Genomic DNA, 21035 nt, shown 5'->3' with positions numbered 1-21035 from the left:
TTTAAGAGTAACCCCTGAAAAACAGAATACATTCAACATATAGTTCTCTACATACAGACAACACACTGCAGCAACCATTCTCAAGAGATCAAATTTCTACTAAAGAACATTTCATAAAGTAACAACTGCCATTTCTGGCTCAGCATTTATAGTAATATCTGCTTAACCTTTCTGATAGTAATCCAGGTTTTTTCTTGGTGTGAAAATCTGCATTATTTCTTATAATTACTACCACCTAAGGCATAACAAAACATTTTTAAAGAAATAGATGATCTACAACATGGATGTAAAAGTACGGGGATTTTCTTTCAACAAGGTGCTCAATGGTACTTCCTGATGGGCTGCTTTCTTTCTTCAAGGTCCAAGGAATGAAGCACTGCATCTTTTGGATGCCTACATAGATTTATGGGTCATGACATCCCTCCCCCATTCTCATGGCCAGCTGCTGCACCTTTGCCACACTGCAATTAAAAACCCGCAATCCAGATAACAAAACTACCTTGCCAACTGTGTTTCATTCCAAAGAGTGAGTCACCCTGAGAATGGCTGCTGGTCTCATCATGTATGCAAGAAAATCCGCAGATGGGCGGGTTGTTTCTGAAGCATGCATTCAACAGGATGAGGAGCATTCTCAAAAGGAGTACACGATGAAAATCAGCATTAGAGATAGCATGTGGCTATCAACAACCTGTAGGTCAAAGGGCCTTACAGGATTAAAAAAACCCAGCAAGGTTCATCATTGAAATGGTTATTGAGTTTCCAAACACCAAAAAAAAAAAAAAAAAAAAGGGCAACCTATCAAACTAAAACCTCATCTTGCATATATCTGAGAAGTATTTGAATTTTATAATTTTTCCCTCACCTTCGATGAAGGTGATGCTTGAGTGATACAGGTAAGAAGAGTGTAAAATTCATATCCAAGAAAGGAATGAATCAGGTACTGTAACACTAGAAATAGTATATATCCTAAAAAATGATAACTTTTATCATCTTAACAATAGAGTTTGATAGGTATAATAGTGGGAGAAAAAGATCAGTATTCTGTTGCTGGAGAGATTCTATTTTTGTTTGATCTTTTCACATACACTGACTGCCTGACACACCCCAAATAAATGTCTCTTTTAAAAGAGAGGAATGTCCCTAGCAAGTTCTACGGAACTCCCTAAACCACACATAACCTATCATGGCAAGTAATTTTTGGTGTTGCAGTAGAAATGGGCAAGAAAAAAAGTTTTGCTGTTTAGGTATTTTTTAGACTTAACTAGTCATGGGCACAAACTCATAAGTCTAGACTGAATATGACTTATTAATTCTCCAGAAATAATAGAGATAGAGGCTTGCCTATGTCTTTGATCCCAGGGATGTCTTCTTGAATTGCCTCCCCGGGTATCTTTTAAAATCCCATCTACCCTTACTGATGCAGCTCAACAGCTGCCACTTCTGTGTGGCTCAGCATTCCCATCCCAGGAACAACCTTCTCCACGACTACATGCAACATTAGGAGTCTCCCCCCTTCCTCCTCTTTTAATGCACTTTGTGTACAACACTTTACTGTAGTTACTTACAGATGTAATCTTCTAGAGCATGACAGGCTCCAGGAGAGCAGAAAGGCGTATGTCTTCCACACATTTATGTCTGCAGAAATAGACTGTTTTCTTGTATTTATAAGGTTGCTATAAGGTATTTATTTGAAAAAACACCTATGAGTGATTTTGAGGCTGAGTATTAATGTAGTCTTCACCTATATCTTTAGTTACTTAAACCAAAAGTAATGTTAATACTAAGTTTAAGATCCTAAGATAGTGGTGAGTCTTAAGGTAGGGTAAAACCCATCAAGCATACTTATAATATCCAGGGTACTTTACTATATTAGTACATTCAAAATCGTCACTCCATAGTTTATGTTTAGAGAGAGCAAGACTATCCAGCCAGATACCTCACGCCATCCAGTTATTCAGATCGACAGTGTCTTACCGTTTATTAGTAGTTTTGCGTTTTTTAAAGAAAGGATCTGGACAACTTGAGTATGAGAGCATTCAAAGATTTACAAAACTAAGTGATACCACTGTCAGACTGAAAATTAAACAATCATCAGCCAACAATTAGTCCAAGAAAGGAAAAGAAGCATCTGTAAGAGGAGTAGAACAGGTTTTACTTTTGTGAGTTGTAACTGGATTTATAAAAACTACAGCAAAGTAGCTTGACAGCTGCTCCTGGGCTCTCATAGCACTTAGGACGTTGCAGTCATAACCTGCTGGCTTGTTAGTCCTCCCTTCCAGGTGGTATCCAAGAAGGTAAGAGCAGTATTTTGCTCACTTTTATAGACCCAGGGCACAGTATGGTAGATAGTTAACTATGTGCTAACCAACCAAAAAATCTTTATTTTTATGAGCCAGAATTCTAGAAAGGTTAATTTCAATAAGGTCCATCCTATATCCACAGGATGCCTGTAATAGTGGTGTAAATATTCAATCTTTGCAACTTGAAGGGAGATGGGCCTACTTTTGGAAATTTTCAGAGGAGTGTGACTACTACTAGAAGTAGAAAAATATGGGCTATTAACTGCAATGACAGACTATAAATGCTCTTCATCCAATAATAATAAACTGTCACGATTTTATCAGTATTTGTTTGGTCCCACTGTTTCAGGTTCCAGTATAATAGAGGCATAAAAAAGCTAAATGCCCCTCTTTTTTTCTTCTACCCAATAAAAGGTATATGGCCTATTGCTCCATAAGTAGGTTAATAGGCCTAGGTACTACAATTTCAACAAACTTATTAAAAAACACATTTTCTTTGTTCTAGGTAACGCTTTAAGCAAGTAGTTGTCAGTTTCCACTACAATTCATTTGTAAACCTCTTATAAAGAGTAGAAATCTTGCAATCTGTTTATCTTAAAAAAAACAGAATGGTTAAATTGCTAACATTTTTTTCTCAGATTATAATGTAAAATGATGTTAACATTAAGAATTTCACGTAGGCCGCTCTAAAACTGAATTTCAATATTGTTCAGATAATTTCCAAGCACAGGTAAAAAAAAAAAAAAAAAAAAAAAAGGGAGAAAGACGAAACTTCTCCTCAAATATACCAGTAGTTACTATACCAACTTCCTTTGCTGAGAATTTTTCCACTATCTGCTCAATTATAAAAGAACTGCTGACATGCAAACCAATCAAAATACCGATAAAACATGCAAATGGAGAGAGGTGAGGGGAGGATGTTCCAACATCACAAAATTAGAGTATTAAATTCATATAATAAGAAGAGGGAGTATGGAGATTTAAGACTAATTGCATGTTGAAAAAACGAAGTGTCTTGTCACTCAACTATGCTCTTGACTAGTAGGTTGTGAATTCAAGACAATTACTTTTAGAATGGCTTCTACCAAAAAAGCCGACAGATACAATAAAATTAAAATAAGTCATTTAGTATACTTTGTTTAAAAAAAAGTGTTTCATTATTATACTCATTTGTCTGAAGTTCTATAGAAGTAGAATCCTTTCACAAAAGATCAGCAGGAAATCCTTTTAACCTTCACAGATCTGTTAAGGGTGTATACAAGAACTGAACTTGTATGTGAAATACGGGGTTGGCAGAGTTCATGGTTTGTAACGTGTGTGACACACAACAACACTAACTTAACAGAAACTGAATTTCTGATTTTAGGGAACAATCTCTTGACAATCTAGCATTTGTGCAAAAAAGTAACTTTCACACAGCAACACTTAATCCCATGAGGGAATTAAAGATTGCCAGTGGAAGCCGAGTAAGCTACTTTCCTCCTGTTTGGTTTTTAACTGACGTGTAAGGGTGATTATCTGTGCAAAAAGCTGAAGGTTGAATCCCAGCCATAAAATGGTGTCGATATCCGATTTCCCAAACTTTACAACTAGCAAATGAGAGTATGTTCTCCTGTGAGAATTACTCATTTAGCAGTATTTGAAAACTAATCAGATGGTGTCATTCAGTCCAAAAATTTTTTGCACGTTCTACTTCAATTAACTTGCCTTTTGGAATTCTAAGAGGTAACACTGCTTTCCACTAAAACTCTCAGGGAACTTCTTTTAATTCAAGAAAGCAAGTCTGCTTATTAGACTGAGCACAGGTGCCCCCGAATTGTGTATAAAGACCTACTCACCACACTGTTCTTTCCCTTCAACTTTGTTTATTGATGTACTGAACATGAAAAAGTACAAAGAATCCAAACACAAAAGAAAACATGTACAGCCTCTTAAATACTCAACAGAATATATTTTCTATTCCAACAGATGTGAATTAAGTCATACTGTACAACTTCAAATAAATACCAGCCTTACATTTTATTAAGTGCTCTGATAAACACTGTAAAGTGAAGCACAATTTGCATGCCCTCTCATCAATGCCTTGGTTTGCTACAGTAGTATAGGAAAGAAGCATGTAGCTGCTGTTTTCCCTTGAGGGAAACCTTATTATTGTTTTTTAAGTATATACATGTATTTTATTTTTTAGTGTTTTTCTTTTTTTAAACGCAGGTTAACTCTGACAATCTAAATGCACCTAAGGATATGAGAAAGTGCTAAGCCAATTGATTTCTGAATAGCATTGAGTGGGTCAGCATGAAAACTCGCTTATTCACTTTAGCACGCGCCTCACAGTATATGTACTGTACTATACTGAAAAATTTTATAACTACAATTTTAAATAATAAAAAATAAAACTCAAAGCAACCGCAAAGATAATGTACAACTATGTTATGCATAGCACATTGCCTGTTCTAAGGGGAAGCATGTGAGCATCTCAGTTTATACAAAAAGCAGGACGTAACTATATAGTTCTCAGTGCATCCTGATGAAGGCATTTTTGCCTTCAGCTTTTTTGAAAATTTATTATAAGCTAGATGCTAATCAGAAAATATTTTGTATTTTTTAAAATTTCTTTCATACATGGTAAAGACTTATTTTATTATTTCCCCAAATAGTGGTTTTTAAGCATCATACAAAGTTAAATTTCAATAGCATACAGATATTTATGATTTTTGTATGAAAAATGTAAGGAAATTTGTTCAAAACCTATGGTTATACTCATTTTTTTATACCACAAACATATTTATAAACAAAAATGTAGCATCACCATAAACAGCTGAAGCTAGACTATCTACAGACAAAATTTGCAACAAATCTGATGCACTGTAAATTCAAGTCCTCAGGACAACAAAAGTGATTAAGCAAGACCTCAAGTAACAATGTTAATGCCATTTACAAAGGAAAAAACTGATACAAAAACATTCAAAACCTGAACATCACTTGGCATGTAAGGGAAAAAAAATTAAATTAGCTGAAAGGTTCATAAACACAAGGTCTTATTTACATTACACAAAGCTCAGGTGTTAGCCTTGAACGTAACTTTCAAAATACCTTCAAATATATCCAACTCAGATCACTTTTGCTGATTTGCTGCAGTACAAATCATGTGCAACGTCTTTTTTCCTTAAGACAAAACAATTCTTCAAACAATACTGCAAGTACATCACTAAACACCATGAGCTCTATCTGAAGGGATTTCTTTAGGAAGAACAGATTTTTTCCCCCATCTCTCGGTAATTTAAATTTCTTGCCTGCTCTTATATATTCTTTTGTAAATTTTTTTTATTTGTTTCAAAATCACAAATCAATGTGAGCCACCTATCACATAATAACCAGGATGATCAGACGCTCCACTGGTGATTACAAAAATGAAACCAGCAGTGTTTCCCCCCATTGATTCTACTCCTTTCATACAAAGATCTCAAAAGTATTTTCTACACCATAAATCTTTCTAAATTTTCCAACCGCTGCAAATTTCCTGGTAAATTTTAAAAGCTCACTAGGTGTCATATGAAGAGATTTCTCAAAGTATTCAAGTCAAAATATTTGTTCCAGGACCAGTAAAAAGTTTCTCCAAATTTTCTTTTTTATAAAAATAGATGCTTTTTTTAAACCCACATCAAAGAGGCTCTTATCTCTTTGGCAAGGTACTGCTTTACGAAAAGTTCTCCAGTATTCTTACAATAAGCGTTTATAATGTAGCCCCCCCTTCCCCAACCCAAATCATAATTACAAAATAAATACTGTTTTAAACTTCATAAATAAAAATGTAAACTTCAAAATACTTTTCTTCAACAGACATAACAGCAATGCTTTAAATGTAAACCAAACACAAAGCTAATCAGAAAAAGGAAAAAAAGGGGGGAAAAAAAAGACACAACCAACTGAAGAATTACAACACAAAGCCTCAATATTTACTCACAGGTTCAAGGCAGTTATGTAAAAAGAAAAGAAATGTCTTCCCTTAGCTGAAACACTTTAAAAGGTCCACCTTCTTCAAAGAAGGCAATAGAATGCAATGTGACAGGTAAAAACCCTGTACCTCTTGTCCATATTCAAACATAAAAGATATTTAAGAAGTTTTAATTCAAATACTAGCAATAAAAAATCTCACATATTTCTTAGGATGCTAAGTAGTCGTTTTATCCCCATCTCAACACTGACTTACAAAGACATTTACTAATGTATAAAGTTTCTCTTAACTTGCCTTTGTTGTATAGTTTTCATATATAAATGGACTGAGGACAAGAGCTCATTAGGCTTTGTGCGTTTTGTTTGTCTTAAAGGAGACCTGCAGTACTCTGTCTCCCAGACGGTATCCATTGAGGCTAGCTATCGCCATGGCAGCCTCATCATAGTTTGTCATAGTCACAAATCCAAAACCTTTGCATTTATTGGTGTTAAAGTCACGGATGACCTTCACATTGGTGACAGCTCCAAAAGGCCCAAACATTTGCCACAGGATACTCTCATCTGCGTCAGGAGCCAGGTTGTACACAAATATACACCACCCCGTTCCAGGGTGCCCAGGGATATTAATTCCAGCCAAACTGGTCATTCCGTCAATGGTCATTGGAGAAAACCTGCTAAACAGAATAGGAAATACACACATACACACAAAAAAATAAAAACAGAGGTTGGTTACAGCAATGAACTTATACCTTTTCCATCCCCAAGAATTTTAGTAACTCTCCTCCCCCAACAAATATATCAACTATTTCATGTTTTGACCAAGGTCTGTGTGTGGCTTTGCAGTGACATGCTAGACTACTGAGATATTAATAAGTTATGAAATGACCATTATTCACTGTACTAAATATCATCCACAATAGCAAAGAAATATATTTAGAACTGGCTTCATGAATTAAGCAGGATTGGCAGGGGAAGGGATCAACACATACGTAAACATGCTGTAACGTCGTAACGCAATACAAAACAAACGATGGGTTTTTAAAAGACCAGGTGGCATCCGGTGGTATAAAAATTTCTTGAGTCAATTGTGCTTCAAAGAGCAGCTTTTCATTAGGTTGCACATGCAAAATAAAACCCAACAAAAACTTATGAGGGGTGTGAATAGCACTCCCAAAATCAAAGAAACCAATCAACTGTGGAAAGGGATTATGAGTATCATGAACCTCTATCATTACCTCTTTACTCCATAAGCCATATTGAGCAGATTGTCCAACCTGCAAAACACACATTTAGCAAACTTCAGTTTTTAATTTTTCCCCTTGATGTTCAAGAAAGTTGGGCTCATTACTGCCATCTTCCGAGGGGATATCTGTACACTGATTATATGTGAAGACTCAGAATGCTGGGTCTTTTTACGTTTTTAAGCTAATGGGCACCGACTGCCACAGGACAGCTCTTCCAATGAATGGTTTCTCTCTACAAGGGTCAGTACATGGGACACAGTGACGGTCATCTGAGGATACCTTTCAGAGAGGAAGTGCGAAAGCTCTGGGATAGTTAACTTTAGGGTTCTCATCAGGTAGCTTCAAAGTGATCAATGTATAGCTACATGTTCTTTATACTACTTTTGATTTTCACAACTCTGTTGGTGCCTGCAGATACCTAAGGCACACAGGGTTTAAGTGGCTTGCTCAAGACCACAGGGCTAGTAAATTATGGCATTGATACTCAAACTCTGCAGGTTACAGAATTCTATACATTTTCCTTTCATTTCCCAACTTTGAAGGGCTTTCATCTTTTAGAATCAAGGAGGTATAATTACAGGTAGAAAAAACCTTATGGACAACCCAAGCTAACCCTCCCATTTCTCAAATGTGCTCAGCTGAGGTCTAGAGAAGGAAAAAAGAAAAATCCATCACTCCAGTGTGCAACAAAGCCAAGAGTTCAGATCCTGATCTGGATGCTGTATTCAAATTATGCTACAGGAAGTGTCATCCTACTCAGTTTTCAAAGGCCAGGTAGGAAACAAAACAAGCCAATCTGAGCCTCACTTAAAATGTTTACAGAAAGTAAACAGGGGTGGGGGTGGAGGTGTAAGTACTCTTTAAAACCTTCTACCTTTTTCCTATATCAAATATTAGTTTTACAGCATTTGACTCTTCTTTATCAGTTTCAAAACACCACTCTAATGTCCCAAATTTCCACAGTGCTTACCAACTAATTATGTGTTCTGAGGAGGAGGCATAACTTAATACATAGCCCACAACCACCCTCAACTGCTACAATGCTCAGCACTCTCCAAAGACATCCGAGGGTTGTCCCTCCGGGACTGGGGGTGGGGGTGAGAATTTTTTCTTTAACACCCGTGAGAGGTAAGTTTGAAAAGTCTCAGCCTTATCACCTAACCTGTGGCATCAAGTCACGCTAAAGTATACATGCAAAAGCAACACCTTTTAGTTTTGTAAAAGCCAAAACACATCTCATCTGGTCTTTCAGAATGGGGAAATATATAGCCTCCCACATCCCTGCCCTCAGTCTCCACTGAAAATTTTGTTTTGTAAAGATGAAAAGAACTGAGCTTATGCAAAGTGTAAGGAAACAGAACAGACCACAATGACAAAAGATCTTCGTGTGTGAGTGTGTCTCTGTGTGCGTGTTCCGTGTGTGTGTGTGCGTGCCTTGACCCACCACCCTCTCATTGCACCACTGAGCACAAGCCAGGGTCACTGATAGTTTATAATAAATATGTGATGACCAAATAAAGACAATGAGGTTACCAAAATTATGGTCAACTTAGTCCAGAATGAAAACTAGTAAGAGGATTGGTTGGATGACCTTGTCTGCACATAAGTAAAAAGATGTGGGGTTTTATTTTTTGCAGAGGTGAGTACAGTCAAAGATGCCATGCCTTTATAGTCAAGAATAAGGATCACAAATACCAGCAATAAAGACAAACACATATTAGCATCACCAATCATAAAGTAACAATACAATTTTATCAAATTGCTGGAATGATCAACACAGAATGCATTTGGCATATGCTACCTGTAGAAGAGAACCGCATATTGAGGTCTCCAACCAAAGTGCTAGAAGACCCAGAATGCAGAGGCACCTTATCAATTCACTCAAAAGTTACACCGTCTATGCCCATTAATTGCATCCATGTAGGGACAGGTCATGCTTTGCTACCACCCACTCAGGACACCAAGCATACGCCCAGAGACAGATGAGTTTTCAGAATTTTCAAACAGGGTAGAAACCAAATCTGCCCCTGAAGTGAATTACCGTCAGGCCTTTTTTAACAATGGGGATATGTTCTGAAAATGTGTCACTAGGTGATCTCGTTGTTGTACGATCATAGAATGCACTTATACAAACCTAGATGGTAATAGCCTACCACACACCTAGTTATATGGTATGGGCTATGGCTCCCAGTCTACAAACCTGTATAACATGTCACTGTACTGAATACTGTAGGTAATTCTAACACAATGCTAAGTATTGTGTATTTAACCATATCTAAACATAGAAAAGGTAATGCATTGCACAATATTAGGATGACTATGATATCACTAGACAATAGGAATTTTTTGCAGTCTACTATATTATGGTACCACGGTCGTACATGTGATTAACTGAAACGTTATGTGATGCATGACTGTACATGCAATGAGGGAGAAACATTTCGTTTTCCATCCTCCATCTCCCTCACTTCCATCTCTGGCATCCCCAGACAGGAGGTTTCGAATTTTTTATAACAGGATCTCCGAGGACCCTCCAAATTATGATAGGGCATCTTTTTTACCCTATCTGTGAAGTTTTACATGATACCATGATCTTCACTGATTCCTTCACTTCTCTCTCATTTTAGAAAAAAATTGGTCCTTTGGAACTAAGCCAAGTTATCCACTCTAATCTTTCTTCTCCTCCATCACCAACGAGTGTAGGGAGAAGCACGGAACCTAGAAAACAGTGCCCAGGCACTGCTGAAGCCCCCTGACTGTATGCATCTGAGCCCACAAGTATTTACTAGCTTTCTCGGTGCCATACATTCATGTTTCCCATGGGAGCTCAGAAAAGGCAGCGGGTGCTCTACATGGGCACCATTCACTCCAAATCCAGTAGCAGTTGGCAAACTGTAACACAGGCAGTTCTAAGAGAAAATAGTGCAGCAGCTCAAACACAAGGACTACTACCACAAGCCCCTAGAAATATGTCTGCTGGGTCTGTCCACTGCTCAAGGACATCTTTTTATTTTATTTATTTATTTTTGAGATGAAGTCTCGCTCTGTCACCCAGGCTGGAGTGCAGTGGCGTGATCTCGGCCCACTGCAAACTCTGCCTCCCGGGTTCACACCATTCTCTGGCCCCAGCCTCTCGAGTAGCTGGGACTACAGGCACCCAACCAACACGTCCGGCTAATTTTTTTTGTATTTTTAGTAGAGACGGGGTTTCACCATTTAGCCATGATGGTCTCGATCTCCTGACCTCGTGATCCACCCGCCTTGGCCTCCCAAAGTGCTGGGATTACAGGAGTGAGCCACCACGCCCAGCCATCTTTTATTTATGGTCATTTATAAATGGAAGTCAATTTTTAAATGGAGAGCAAGCTAGCTGCCTCCAGAATATCTCAGGGAGGGGTGTGGATGATAATGTAGTACATATGGAAGGTAAATATTAAAGTATCCATTAAATATATATTTAAAATAAAATATAAAATAAATATGTATTTAAAATAAAGTATTTTTTACTTATATTTAATAGATGCACTGAACCCAGTACCTTCTCAGTCCTGTGTATCACCTGCCTCCCTGGGGGAAGACTGAGCAATCATCGAAGGGGAGAGGTGGCGAGTGGCACTCTCCCCTGCTCTTTAGCCTGAACAAAATCCATTTTACAAATAACACAGCAAGCAGATATGGAGGATTAGACTGGATAACCTGCTTTAATTAAAATGACCTCCATTTAAAGAAAAAGTAACTTAAAAAAAGATTACTACAAATATAAATCAGAGTAAAGAATGGTACCAGTAAGGGAAATACAAGTAAATAAGGAAAGGGAGAGCCGATTATTTCTCCTACTCTTAGTACAAGCTACATTATAAGGTTAGACACAAGATAATCCAACATGCATCACATGAAGTCAGATGAGATATCTGAAATTATTTTATGGTCTTGCTTTAAAAGACATTTATTAAGATATTAGGTACATGGAAAATGAAGCCAACCAGTATAGTAATTAGCAAGACATTTAATATAGATTGTCTCATCTTTATCCTTTTTTATGTTTGATTAGAGTTTATAATTTAATGAATAGCACACGCCCATGTACATATGTAATTTATGAAAAACGCACATAGGAGAGAGATGTGTATAAACATTTTTCTATCAACAGGACCAAAGCTCCAATTATAACCTGTCAAAATTTTGAACAGAACCATGTATCAGATCATTCCTATTTTAAAGCTAGGTGTTTATAAGTAGAAAATGAAAATAAAGTACCTGCCTAATTTCTAAAAAAATTAGCTGATGGACTATGGGAAGGCCTACATGTAAGTAAGGGGAAATGTGAACCCGATTAAAGTCAGAAATAAAAATAGGAAGATAAGTTATTGATGGGTAAGAAAATATACTCGGAATCCCACAAATGATTATCAAAATCTCTCCAAAGCGCCAACCAAGAACTGCTTGGAAATTATCCACAACAAGATCATCTTCTTACTGCCTTACTGCCTTATTCAATTAGATGGTATCATCTGTCCTCTAAGAAAGAGGAAAAGTATTCAAGGGGATTGATACCGGTTTCTTCCAAAAGGAAATTGTGATAATGCAACCAGTACGTCATGCCTTAAAGGCAACTCAAGTGCTGATTTAAAAGGCTTTTTAAAAAATGCATAAAGGCTCATAGAAGCAGGCACACAGGTCATTACACTAGATCATATTCAATAAAATTAAAGCTGTTTCACAGAAAAGAACATGAAAAAATTTGGCTTAAAGTTTAATTCTGATATCATGTCCCAAGAATATACTTAAGGGGCTTGAATTACACCATCCATCCAAATAAATAAGGCTTGTCCTATTTTGAAAACTGCAGTCAATTAAATAAGCGTATTAGACCAGCAGTGCTCATATTACAATAATTCTCTAATTATTCACATAGGTTGACTAAGCCATAAACCTCACAAACCCACCTTTAAACTTAACCCTTATTACATGGATTTTTAAGTTTTTTGACCATAAAAGATATGGCTCATACTTTATGATTATTAAAAGTATTCTTGACTATAATACATATAACTTTTATTGCTCAATCTCTCTCAACTCCCAAGGTACTATGAGAACATAAAAATACAGTGAGAAATTTTCTACATATCTGCTGAAAGGTGACAAAAACTCAAGGCAAGAGCATTAAAACACAAATATCAGGGACTAAATCGATCTGTGTGATGATTTAGACTCGAACTACAGAAAACAGCAAAATACCAACGAAAAAAGCAAGCCCTTAATTCAAGTTTCTTTATCAGGTGAAAGAAGAAGGGGGAGTGGGGCGGAAATCAAGATAATGACAACCAAGTTCAATATACTGTATTAAAGAAAAGCATCAAACATCAGGTTAAACCTGAAATCTGATTTCTTCCAACACACCCAATCTAGATCAAACACTATCTCTGAGCACACTAACTCGTTCATATTTTATTATCTGGACAGGGATCATGGGAGGAATGAGAAATGGGGTGAATGGGACAACAGTTAAAAATCTGAAGAGAGAATAACAATTTCTCCCATTTTCTGAAACCAAGTTTCCCTTACAACTGACAATCTCTTATTCTCTTCTTCCAAAATGTCTTTCTATAGGAGTGAAGGAAAAAGAATTTTCAAGTTAATGATAACATATGGTACTAAAAGATAAAAACACAGAATGGGCCAGAAAAAGATAATTAAATTTGACCATAAGAACATCCTGTAAAGCTTTACTCAACCAAAAATAAAAAGCACAGAGCCTGCAGGGATGGAGGCTAGGTAAACCTAAGGGCTGACACCCATCAACAACCTAGCACCTGAGTCACCTACAAGCCTTGCCATTTCAATAATCAGGCACTCTCCCAAATCCTGTCTTCTCAATCTTCCTAAGAATTCAATCTTGATTCTAAGAACTTTGTTTTACTTAATAACTATCAAACAAAACCATTGCTTCAATCTGGAAAAAAAAAGTAGCTAATATAGCTTTCCACTAACAGCAAACATTTTATAACTTCACAATGTTAAAAATCAACCAATACATTATGAAGAACTTTGTTCTATCTAAACTCGAGATCATTTTCAAGGCCCCAAAGAGCTCTGAAATTAACTGGACAAGCTGCCTAGGAAATACCTGTAAAATTCCTTCAGGCTTGTTCATCCTACGTTTGCAATTTAAAAAAGTATATTTATACATATATTATTCACTTAAGATGTCACAGAGGAAACCTATGTGCAGAGCTGAAAAAGGGCTTTCTTTGTGAGACTTCTTTCTCCACAAAGGCAAGCATCAGGCAGCCCCACGCATCTCCCACACTAGTCTGATCACCACTACCATGGGAAGTCAAAGGTGGCAAAGGTTTTTTTTTTTTTTTTTTTTTTTTTAATACCAATGCCTTTTCCTCACAGCAGAGCATGAAGTACAAGGCTCAATGCTTTTGACAGTACCACCTCTTCTCCCACAGCAAAGGCCAACTTAAGTTGAAATTTAATGTGGCATTCATAACAAATTTCCTTCTCATATCTCAAGCAACATAATTTAGTATTTTTTTAAAAGGAGCTATTTTAACTGATTTTATCTCCACTCTCTTCAGCACTGCAAATATTCCAATGAAAAAAATAAATGCATAGATTTAAGCTAGAAAACATAACTCCTGATCTTATTAGGTTATATTTGTGATTATATTTTTGGTAATTAACTATTCTGTCCCATGAATGAAATAAATAAAATTGATATGCACTTGGAAATAATTTTTAAAAATCAGTGTGGGGTTAGATAGCATTCTGGGTATAGTATACCATATGGCCAAAAAGGATATTTAAAAATGTCCTGGAAAATAAAAACTGCATGACTTGCTTATGAAACCAAAAACTCTCTGCTCTGCTTAACTTCTTAAAGTCATTGTTCTTCTCACATACAGATTAGAGATTTTTTGAATGACTCCTGGTTTGTTATCCCAGGATCAGAATAAAACTTAAACAGTTAGCATATGTACACCTGTCAGTGAGATAGTGTCTTCTTTGGGCTAAAGCCACGGTCATTCTATGAACTACAGAGAGGTCAGTAAATTACAACCGACAGGCCAAATGGAGACTGCCTCCCACCTGTTGCTGTATGGGCTATAAGCTAAGAATGGCTTTTACATTTTTAACAGGTTGTTTAAAAACAAAAACAAGACAGATGCAACAGTGACCATAACCCATAAAGTTAAATATTTACTATCTGGTACTGTACAGAGAAAGTCTGCCAACCTGTTTGTAAACAATTTTGAAAAGGAAGAGAGGAACTCATTTGTAGAAACTTCACGTAGTCACATAGGTTATATACCCTTAATGGTACACATACTATAAAGTGAAGTAACAGAAACAGCTTGACCTAAAAATTGACACATGAGAATAAAATCCTTTAAGAAAAAAAAAAAAAAGGAAATCTGAAGCCCTGGAAACAATTCAGATAACCCCAGAAAGCTACAGATTAGAATTTCTCAACCACAGCATTATTGGTGCTTTGGACCGGGTAACTTCCTGTTGCTGGGGCTATGTTGTACATTGCAGGAGCTTAGCAGCATCCCTGACCTCTACCATTACATGCTAGTAGCACCCCCACAAGTTGTGCCAACATGAATACCTCTAGACATTGCCAAATGTTCCCTGGGAGGCCAAAACCACCCTTGGTTAAGAATCACTGCTGTAGGTTACTGTCCTTTGGTCCCCACCTTCAATATTAGCAAAAGACACTATTCCTCAAGTAGATTCTCTCTGTGCCCATGGAGATGAAAAATTAATAGTAATAAAACCACCAACACTGACAAAAGCAAACCAGAGATCCTGTCAATAAAAGTACTGGACAGTAAACCTGAGTATTCTCTTTCAGTTTAGTAGCTGGGCACAAGAACCAAACCAGACTTACCTAAAACGCTGTGCCTGCTGAGCTAGCGGTCCTGGATACCTTCTGTTTGGAGACTGGTACAGCTGGGAAAGGATGGCCTGATTGGTTTTTTGGCTTGGGTTATTAGCAAACTTTACAGTGATTGGCTCCGTGGCACCGGGAGGTTTCTGGCCATTTAGGCCTTTGATAGCTTCTTCTGCCTCAATTCGCTTGTCAAATCGAATAAACCCTACACCCCTTGATATGCCTATGGTAGATTTGAGTAAAGATTTGGAAAAGAGGGAACAGAAGGAGAAGGGAAGGAGAGAAGAAAGGACACATTAATTTTTCCTTCTCAAGAACATGTTTTCACCTACATGTAACATTTCCCACAAAATCACACCAGGAGGAAACTTTCCCCTTTACTTACTAGCCATTCAGTTTAGAATCACAATTTTGCATTTTTAGAAATATTCGTGTCACTTACATAATCTGAGTACCCATTATCACATGCATTCCAATCAGCTAAGACAAGAAAACACAAGCATGTCCATGTTTTCTCTCTCTCCCACCTCCCTCCCGTACACTCTTTTAATGTCAACAGTGTACCGGAGTTCCATTTTTCAAATTGTGCTATTGGATAAGCAGCTCAGAAATGAGGGACACAGTAGTTCCTGTCCTTGAAACAAGGAGAACAGAAAGAAGAATTTGCTAAAAATGCTACAAAGCTATGCTAAAAATACATACACTGTGGTAGAAAGACATTTCGGTTGAAATTTTAAATAATATATTCAGCTTAATAATATTGATAGGATACAGGTCCTTTAGGAAAAAAATGCCTGAAAATGCTCTTCCAGTTCTCTGAAGCTCTCTTGTGCTTCTGACTAGCTATATTTTATTACAGAAAAACATTATATGGAGAAAAAGAAAAGACGTAGATTTTAAAAATAAATAAATTTCTAGAAGTAAAGCATCAAAGCTTTCTGACCTCAGCAGCATCACTCCTGACTACAGAAGATCACTCCCTGCCCCACATTCTCCCCAGTGTGAAAGACACAAATGGGAAAGGATAGCCAAGAACCTTTCCAGGTTATGAAAAATTGTAGAGGGAAACCCAGCTTATTCCATTTAATTAGCGTGAACTGGCTAGTGGGGTGGCCACAGCTGGTCATCATGAGATAAGCAGTGGCAGGGAAATTTTTTTTGGCAAGTAAATGAGCACTGGACCATCATACTTGGAGGAGCTTAAAAAAAAAAAAGAAAGAAGGTCTACTTGCTTTAAAATTAATACCGTGTAAGGTCAATGACTAAGAATTTTCTAATGTAGATAAAGCATTTTTTCCACATATGCGTATCTAAGACAGCCCCTATCACTTTACCTTTTCTATTTAAAGAGCATGCATTGCACATTATTACCACCTGATGGCTGAATAAGAAAATTGCAGGGTTTCATTTTTCATTTCAGGTAAATTGAGTAGGTTCCCTTTGAAAGTCTTAAGTATGAAGAATAAATAGTGAAATGATAGCAAATCCTTTCACTTATCTACTAGCGCCTATTAAGAATTAATAACCTCTAGAATTTAGCTGTTCTATTAGAAAAGCATCAGATTAGCAAAAAAAAAACAGCCTCTACACAGCTAGAGTCACCTAAATCAGTGGTCCTCCTACTTAAGCATACGTAAGAACAACCTGTGGCTCACCCTCAGAGATTTATTCAGTAGGTTCTGAATGAAGCCCAAGAATTTGCATTTTTAGCAGGGTTCCAGAAGACTGCTGATACTGCAGGTGCGGGACATACTTGAGAACCGCTGACTAAAACAAGCTAGGTCCACCTGTGATGGACTAGCAGGTAAAAGATGAGACGCACTTTGTGTCACAGGTGAAACCTACTCTCAATTCACAAGATCTCAGAATGAATGAATTAGAAAGCACAAATGAAATAAAAAATATTTTTGTTGCTTTGAACAAATTCATCTTTATTTCTAGGCCTGGATTTCTATTTAACACCATTATTAGTCTATGTGATAACAACACAGGGTGGCAATGTATAAGTATTATGAATTAACTAACACAGTTAAGGAGGCTGTATTTTATATACTCTCACTTGACTAAATAGTCTCATGACAGCAAAATCTGTAGGCTATTCTCCCAGGCATGCATGTAGTGCTAGCTCTCTCTACTCAGAACTCTAAAGGTGGTGCTTCCTATGAAACCAATTAACAACACAGAGGCAGGTAATATGGGCTCCTGTGATTAGATTCAGATCAACTAAATGGATCTTCACTTGATGAATGAAAAATCTGGCTCAATTTTCTTCTGAAGTCACTGCTTTAAAAGAATTAGACATTGTAATATACAACATGCCTCCAAGGTATTATTATTATGCGGGTGGAGGGGAGAGAAACAAACAGTGAGGAGAAAAGCTACCTTAAAAAAACAAACAAAAACAACCTCACAAATCTTCATGTGGCTGCTTCAGTCTATGGTACTACAGCTAATATTTCCTCCTCACAATGTTTCTCTATTTTTTAACTGTTTCCTAAAGAACAAGTATTGCTTTCATTTTATTTTTTACTTATTTTTTGAAATGGAGTTTTGCTCTTGTTGCCCATTGCCCAGGCTGGAGTGCAATGGCATGATCTCAGCTCACCGTGACCTCCGCCTCTGGGGTTCAAGTGATTCTCCTGCCTCAGCCTCCTGAGTACCTGGGATTACAGGCATGCGCCATCACACCCAGCTAATTTTGTATTTTTAGTAGAGATGGGGCTTCTCTATGTTGGTCAGGCTGGTCTTGAACTCCCAACCTCAGGTGATCCGCCCACCTTGGCCTCCCAAAGTGCTTGGATTATAGGCATGAGCCACTGTGCCTGGCCAAGTATTGCTTTTATAATAGAAAATTGTATCTGTATTTAATTTTTAAAATTCATAATCAAATCTATATTGCTATAGCTTTTTAAACTAAGATTTGGCAGAACAACTCCCTTACATTCAGGAGTTTTAATGAACATTTTAGTCTTCCCATTTCAGTTGGGCTAACAGTGATATTAGGAATAAAATAAATTTTTAACATTCAAAATTTCAAACTCTTACATAGGCCCATACAGCACAGCATGAACCTGGAAAACAGCCTGAACAGCAATTACCAGTGTGGATGTAGTGTAATCCTCCCTTGGAGAACTAGCTGCATACCGCTGCATTAAACTTCGCTTTTTGACAAAAGAAAGGTTGTTTATTAGTACTTTATAAGCAGGATGGGGGCTTTTATCACACAGTGGCTTGGAAATGAAGATTATAGCATCTATAAATTTATTACAAGCCATGAAACAGGCTTCAATCCTGCACCTTCAGGGTGGAAATGACTCAAGCACGCTCACTATACTCCACAATCTATTCTTATCCATGCATATTTATGAACAATTCCAGCAGAAAATTGCATTTTCTGGCCCACATATACCTTTGATATGTTCTAGAAGCAAGACTGCTACATGGAAAGACAGAGTATTTCACAATCTGCTAGTCAGAGACAGAGAAAGACTGTCCAGAGTGGCTGTCTACTTACCAGTGACCTGGTCGACAAGAATACGAGAAGTAATAATGCGTCCATATTGTGAAAAAAGCTGTTCCAACTCCTTCTGGGTCATTGTTTTTGGAAGTCCGCTGACATATAAATTTGCATCTCTGATAGAAGCTGAACTTGGGCGAGCATAGGAAACCTGGAAAAGGAAAATAAAATTAAATGTACATGCACGCTCACTCACCCACCTCCCTTTAGAAACTCAAAAACTGCCTCGGTAACTTTCCCATGAACAGCATAGAACACTGAAGTTCAAGCAAGTCAGGTGCTAACTGCTTTATTCATTTCCAGGAAAATTCTAGACAAATGGGTAGTAGTATTCCCATTCCCTCTCCCCTAGGTGGACAGGGAAAAGTATCTGTAATATGCTGGACTAGCCTACTGCAAGGGACAGAAATTTCACAATATATCCCATCCTCCAGATTATTACTAAAAATGGTCAATGGGTCTGGGATCAATTTGCGGAGGTATAGTGATTTAACAACTGCCTGCTCATTTTATCATTGGTACCCACCTTTAGTCCAGTTTTAATTCACTAAAATTTAAAGTTCTTAAAACAGACCAGTGGTGCATGCAGCACAGTACTGTTCACAATAATAGGCTGTCTTCTGTGGGGCCAATCCCCTACAGCAGTGGTCCCCAACCTTTTTGGTACCAGGGACTGGTTTTGTGGAAGACAATTTTTCCATGGACCATGGTGGGGGATGCATTAGATTCTCATAAAAACCGCACAATCTAGATTCCTTGCATGTGCAGTTCAAAATAGGGTTTGTGCCCTGATGAGAATCTAATGCTGCAGCTAATCTGACAGGAGGTGGAGCTTGGGCAATAATGCTGGCTCACCTGCTGCTCACCTCTGGCTGTGTGCACTGGTTCCTAACAGGCCACGGACTGGTATGGGTCCATGGCCAGGGGTTGGGAACACCTGCTCTAGAATAGGGATTTAGGCCCAGTCATTCTAAGCTTAAAGATTCCAAATTCATGGAGACATTTTTGTTTTCTAGCCTCTCACATCTGTGTGGGTGGTAGTGCTACATTTCTAAAAAAAAATTCACCCTTATCAGTAAGTACGCTCTTTTGATATATGCTGTATGATTGTCCATAAATTCCCAGAAATTTGAATGTGTGAACAAGCCCTCATTATCCTTTGTCTGTTGTCTTCTCATCCACAGGTCTTTTTAACCTTGATTTTCAAAAGGTCTTAAGTCCCTATAATTAACTTTGCCTGCCACTGTATGTACTTTCAAAAAGTTTCATGTCTTTGAGATACGGTATACAAAATCCCACAAGGACGAAAGACAAAATAGGTCTGCATGTATTTGTTTATAATCATCATTCCTCATGTAAACTCTGTGAGGGAAGAAACCACATCATTCTTGGTCATCACCGTATCCTCAATGCCTAGTGAGTGCCTGACATGTGATAGATGCTAACACATTTGGTGAGTAAAGCCCATCCAATAATACCCCATTGATCATGCAGATCCACAACGGCTTACTGAACCAGAGCATTTAAGGGTCAGTTCAAGTCATCCAGATCTCCTGCCCCAATTGTAATTGATGACTCTCTGCCTGTAACCTATCTTTGCCAACATTTAGTCTCATGAGCTATTCCTGATCGCATTCCCTTTGGTTTAGCTGTAATATTCTGGACTAGCCTACTTCAAGGGACAGAAATTTCACAATATACGCCATCCTCAGATTATTACTAAAAATGGTCAATGTGTCTGGGATTGATTTGCTGAGGTAAAGTGATAACTACTGCCTGCTCATTTTATTATTGGTACCCACCTTTAATCCAGTTAACAACAAACTTTCCCAATTTACACTAATACTTAAATAACTTTTAGTATGAAGCACCAAACATTTCCCCCATAATCTGAATTGTGCCCACAGCTCTCTGTTGCCACTTTTTCTTGGCTTTCCAGAAAAAAATATAAGCCACATTTTATACTACTTTATAAAGACCTCGTTATCTTTCACACCCCTGCCCCAATGGTGTTAACATTTAATACTCTTCTTTATTCAAACCGTTTGCTCATTAACAAGTGAAAATATACCTGTTGTTCCAAAGGCTATGTTTGGAAGTGATATTAGCACTGT

General features: G+C 37.5%; 1 protein-coding gene across 25 annotated transcripts in view; it reads right to left on the bottom strand.

Moving 5' to 3' along the window:
- Positions 1–4145: 4145 nt before the first annotated feature.
- The window catches only part of ELAVL2 (ELAV like RNA binding protein 2), a 160997-nt gene continuing 144107 nt past the window's right edge, over positions 4146–21035 (bottom strand). For 17 of the 25 annotated variants that reach the window (XM_034967260.2, XM_034967247.2, XM_034967255.2 and 14 more), the window contains 4 exons: positions 18919–19072; positions 15402–15627; positions 7490–7528; positions 4146–6928 (listed from right to left, as the gene is read on the bottom strand). In XM_034967260.2, coding sequence (XP_034823151.1) covers positions 6598–6928; positions 7490–7528; positions 15402–15627; positions 18919–19072 — 750 coding nt within the window. In that variant the 3' untranslated portion in view covers positions 4146–6597. The remainder of the gene's footprint in view (positions 6929–7489; positions 7529–15401; positions 15628–18918; positions 19073–21035) is intronic. The other 8 variants (XM_055092080.1, XM_055092082.1, XM_057298726.2 and 5 more) reach the window with 2 other exon arrangements.

The sequence above is a fragment of the Pan paniscus genome, chromosome 11 (genome assembly GCF_029289425.2).
Source record: "Pan paniscus chromosome 11, NHGRI_mPanPan1-v2.0_pri, whole genome shotgun sequence".
In the NCBI taxonomy this organism is placed as follows: Eukaryota; Metazoa; Chordata; class Mammalia; order Primates; family Hominidae; genus Pan; species Pan paniscus.
The sequence above is the reverse complement of the archived record's forward strand: the minus strand, read 5'-3'. Positions and strand labels throughout refer to the sequence as shown.